The sequence below is a fragment of the Perognathus longimembris genome, chromosome 15 (assembly GCF_023159225.1).
Source record: "Perognathus longimembris pacificus isolate PPM17 chromosome 15, ASM2315922v1, whole genome shotgun sequence".
Lineage (NCBI taxonomy): Eukaryota > Metazoa > Chordata > Mammalia > Rodentia > Heteromyidae > Perognathus > Perognathus longimembris.
The window spans coordinates 44,085,907-44,090,738 of NC_063175.1; the positions used below are offsets into that span (position 1 = coordinate 44,085,907).

Genomic DNA, 4,832 nt, shown 5'->3' on the forward strand with positions numbered 1-4,832 from the left:
AACCACGGGAAGGTGATACAAGAACATCATCAATAATAGTAGCTACAGATACACATGGGACCTTGAAAGTAGTTACAACTGTGATATACCAATTGTTTCCATAACATGGAGTTCAGTTCACTTAGCATCATCTTATGAGATTATAAGGGTATAGCTCTTGGGCTCTTGTGATCCTCTGCTGTGACTTGCCTATCTCTGTAATCTTATCTGAGTATATTGTAAACCATGTATACTGGTATTAGAACTAGGAAATTGAAAGGGAATACCAAAATTGAGAGACACAGAGTAAAAAAAGACAAATAAATACAAAATCAATACTTGCAAAACTGTTTGGTGTAAGTGAACTAAACACCTCATGGGGGGAAAAGGAAAGGAGGAGGAGGGTGGGAGGGTACAAGGGACCAGGTAACAAACAGTACAAGTGATGTATCCAATGCCTAACGTATGAAATTGTAACCTCTCTGTACATCAGTTTCATAATAAAAATTTCAAATAAATAAATAAAATAAAAAAAAGAAGGATGGAAGGAAGCAGCAAGAGGTGTCTGCCAGAGGAATGGAGCAGAGGAGCTGGGCAGAGCGGTACTAGAGCCTGCCAAGGTTCTTATGGGGAGAAGCCCTGGGTCTGTGTAGAGGCCTTAAGGCCTCAAGGAAGCCTGCAGAGAAGCCTTGAGGCCTCCAGTAGGCCTGCAGAGAGGGGAGAGGCATGAGAAGAGGCCAGGCATGCAGGAAAGAGAAATCGGGGGAACTAGCGCCTTCGAAGTTATGGAAGTTTGGAGGTTGAGCCAGTTGGAGTTTGGAGGCAGAGGCTGCTCTTGGTTCTCAGTTCTGAGTTCTGGGTAGTTAGCCCAGGAAAAGGTAATCAGCCACAGGCCTGGGTTTGGAGGTGGAGGCTGTGCTGGTTCTGGTTTGGGGGTTCTTAAATAAAACTCCTTTGCCCCCTTTACCCATGCCCCCATGGATTTTGTGCTCTCAAGGCATTACAATGGATTGTGGACACAACATCATTACGAAGTGGCTGGGTAGTTGACTTGGTTAGATTTGTTTTCAGTTAAGTGCATATTACTCTTGGTGTTGGTGTAGATGTCACATACTCCTTGACAGAAGCAGGACATTCTCATTTCTCCCATTTGTCTTTCTGATTCCTCTGAGATCACTAGACCAGGTGTGCTGCACTAGGCAAGGCCTGGGTAAGCAACATGGGAAACACTCATGCAGAGGAGCCCTGGACCTGTGATGGCTCTGAGCTGTCCAGTCCCTGAGGGACCTGCAAGAGCAGGTTATATCAAGAATTCAGCAAACTCAGTGACTCCCTGATCACAATACAAGTGTCACCAAATGTGGTTAGAACAGAGCTACTTCTGCATGGAATGAGAACAGCTATACTTTGGACAGGTTGTGTTTCTTGATGCCACTTCCTGGAAGACAATTGAAAGCCTGGGTGGCCACAGTTGTTGTGTGAGGGAAGCTAGGAAAGGTACAGGTAAAACTGAGCACCTACCCAGCTGTAGCAAGTCCCACTCTTGCCCATAACTACCCTGGACAGAGTTAGATGTGGATAGGGCTGCAGGAGCAGCTCTCATCAGGACTCCACCCATTGTGCCTGGATCACAAGTTTCTGGCCACACCCTCTGTTATTTCACACTTTTCTCTGACCAATGGGATGCCAGACTTGGGGCCACACCCATATCCTCTGCTGCCTAATAGCCCTGGTATTCCCTCTGTTGGCTTACACCACTCCCAGCCGTTGAGGGAGGTGGAGGTGGCCGAGTGGTGTCAGCGAAAATCAGTGAGTTAAGGGGTATAGTGAGAAAACGACATTGATTGTATTGTAGATTGTAGATTGTAGATTGTAGATTGTAGATTGTAGATTATAGATTTCAGACCGCCTGGGAATGTGGCGATTCTGTCTTGCCTGCTGCCCCAGGGCTCGAAGGTCTGAACAATCGAGAGAAAATGAAACAGCTGCAGCAAATCAACGACGGCAAGAAAACCAGCAGAATTGTCCTGCAAGTGCACCTGCACAATTGAACACAAAGAAGAAACCGATCAAGGGCGATCATCCCAAGAGAAACACCACTGGGTATGGTCAATCAACTGAGCCTACTGCCAAAAAGCACGCCTCCCCTGAGCCTGTCCTGCCTTTGTGCAGCTGGAGACCTTCCTCCAGGGTGGAGAGTCTCACAGCTCCCAAGAACACCGAGGAGCTGCAGAGGCACTACCAACACCTGCTGCTTACCCTGCACTCCAGAAAGTTACGAAACCAACAGCTCTCCAGTGAGCTCCACCAACTGAAGAAAGAAAAGAAACACCTGCAGCATGAACACCGAAGAGAGAATTGCAGGAGAGCCCAAGAGAACGAGGCACTGCAAACAGAATTGGAAGCTCACAAGCTAGCCATACAGATGTTGGTTTCTGAAGAACCCAATTTACGCTGTGCCCTGGCTCGCATCCAGCTGGTGGTTAAGGAGAAACTAAGGGAGCAGGAAGGCTCATTTAGTCACCACCCACCACGCCACCAGCGGGCTGCACAGCAGCATGTTGGACAGCAAGAGATAGCATTGTCCCCAGTCACCACCCAACGGGTTGACACTCAAAAAAAGAAGCTCCAGCTCCTGGAAGACCAGGAGAAGAGCAGAATTTCTGATTTGGAGGAAATCAACAGCGAATTACAAAGGAAACTGGAAGTCCTCTGGACCCAAAAGCTCAACATGCAGAGCAGAATTCAGAAGCTGCAAAAGGCATCAGAGGAGCGGGCAGTGCTGAAACGGCAAGTGGACAACCTGAGAAGGGTGGTGAAGACCATGAGGTCAGAAAGGGACAACGTTGCCATGTCCCTGAGGAGGGAGAGTGCCCTGTGGGAGGACATGGTCCAGCAGCCATCCCAAGGGATGAAGCAACAGACAGAGGAGAGAGAGCAAGGGGAGAGGCAGGTGTTGGAGCTGGAGGTCAACCTGGAGGAGGTTAGAGAACACCTGGCAGAGCTGCAGCCCCCTGCAGGACCAGCTCAGGCTGCGCAGCAGCTGCAGACCCAGGCCTTGCAGATGCAGGACGAGTTAAAGGACCTGAAGCAACAGCTGCAATCTCAACTGCAGGAAAACCACAGCCTCCGTCTCCAGAACCTGGAGCAACAGGAGCGGCTGTGGAGACTGGAACAGGCAGCCGAGGAAGCCATTCCTAGGCCTGCCAAGGATCGGGACACGGAGACCGCGACATGCACACATGTGCAAGACAGAGAGATGCAAGACCAGCTGGCCCAGCTGCACGACGCTGCCTACCGGCTGAGCGCTGAGAAGGAGGAGCTCGCCAGCGCCCTGAGCGCAGAGCAAATCCTGAAGAAACAGCTGCAGGAGAAGCTGGAGCAGCAGGAGAAGGATTTCCAGAAATGGAAAGAGGTGGCGAAGAGAGCGAGCCAGGAAGCTCAGGAGCTGCAGGAGCTGCAGGGCCAATACCGGACACAGCTGCAGGAACTCAGAGCCACCTGCGATCAGCACACAGCCTCCAATCGGCAGCTGAGCTCAGAAAAGGAGGCCCTGCAGGAGCACCTGCAGAGGCAGACCCAGCTGCTGGAGCAGCTGAAGCAGGAGCAAATACAGAGCACGTTGCTGGCCCAGACAGAAAGGGAACAGTTGCAGGACACTCTCCAATGCCTGGAAGCAGCATGGCAGCAGAACGAGCAACTGCAGGCCAAGCTGAGCGTCCTGGGTTCCCCTCCAGAAGGCCAAGGAGTGAGTAATGCGGAAGAAAGGGGGGAGGAGGCAACCCCACTCGACGTGACCGTCCCTGACGATGTAGAGAGCCCTCAAGTAATGAGGGATTTTTATCAAAATGCACTCTCAGCTGCTGAAGCCAAAGAGGTAAAACTCCGCCAGCAGCTGCTGGAGCAGCAGGCCCGCTGCAGGTGCCTGGCCAACCTGGGAGCCCAGTGCCAGACCAAGCTGGAGCAGGAGGGCCTCTTCCCCAGGACGAGGACCCACGGCCTGTTTGGGAAGAGGAAGCAGGACACACAGGTGCCCAAGAGGGAGCTGCAAATCTGCTTCAGCCCCGACCTGCCTGACAAGGTGGACTTCCAGAGTGCAGCAGATGGCCTGCAACAGCGATGCAGCCGGCTGTCAGAGCACATCGCCGCCATCGAAAACTCCCTCATTGCCTGCAGAGAGCAGATAGAAACCCTGGAGACCCTGCATCAAGAGAAATGGGAGCAAGTCGATCTACTGTCCCAGGAGAAACAAAAGAAGAAGCAGGAGCTGCAGGAGTTGCTGTTGCAGCTTGCAGGTAAAGTCGTGACATGCCAGGACAAGATGCAGGGAGACACCGAGCCCCCTGCTGCTGACACCACTTCAGACTTGGCAGGCCCCATGAAGACTGAATGTAGCAAGGAGGATGATGGTAGCAAGGATTATGACGTGGAACCATCCACAGTAGAGGCTGAGGTGCCGTGCCCCCTAGAGCCGTCCACCACACAGCTTGGGGGCATGGGCAATGAACGCCCCATCACCTTCTGGTGCAAACTGAAGAACATGATGAATATCCAATAATTACTCTCAGGAAGGACACAAACAATTACAAATGTGTTACACACATTCTTCCGGACTATTTTCCCTCTCCCTGTCCCCTGACACTGGCTCTGCCAGTGTGGTCACAAGCTCAATTAACGCAGCTGAAATCGAGGAGTCAAAGGCCTGCGGATACAGGCAGAAGAATGGCTCAGAGTCGGACGAGACAACCTAAGTCATATGTCTCTGCGCGTAGAACACAACAAATGCTGAGTGAAATTATATTTCTTTTTGTCAATTTATCAATCATTTATTGACAGATTTTTATCTTAAAGTA

At 51.1% G+C, this 4,832-nt stretch overlaps 1 protein-coding gene across 1 annotated transcript; it reads left to right on the top strand.

The window, feature by feature from the left end:
- The first annotated feature begins 1,551 nt into the window (after positions 1-1,551).
- Positions 1,552-4,537, top strand: LOC125363938 (golgin subfamily A member 2-like). The gene is made up of 4 exons (XM_048363274.1): positions 1,552-1,788; positions 1,877-2,869; positions 2,963-3,889; positions 3,992-4,537. Exons 1-4 carry the CDS (start codon positions 1,552-1,554, stop codon positions 4,535-4,537), a joined length of 2,703 nt encoding a protein of 900 aa, XP_048219231.1.
- Positions 4,538-4,832: the final 295 nt, after the last annotated feature.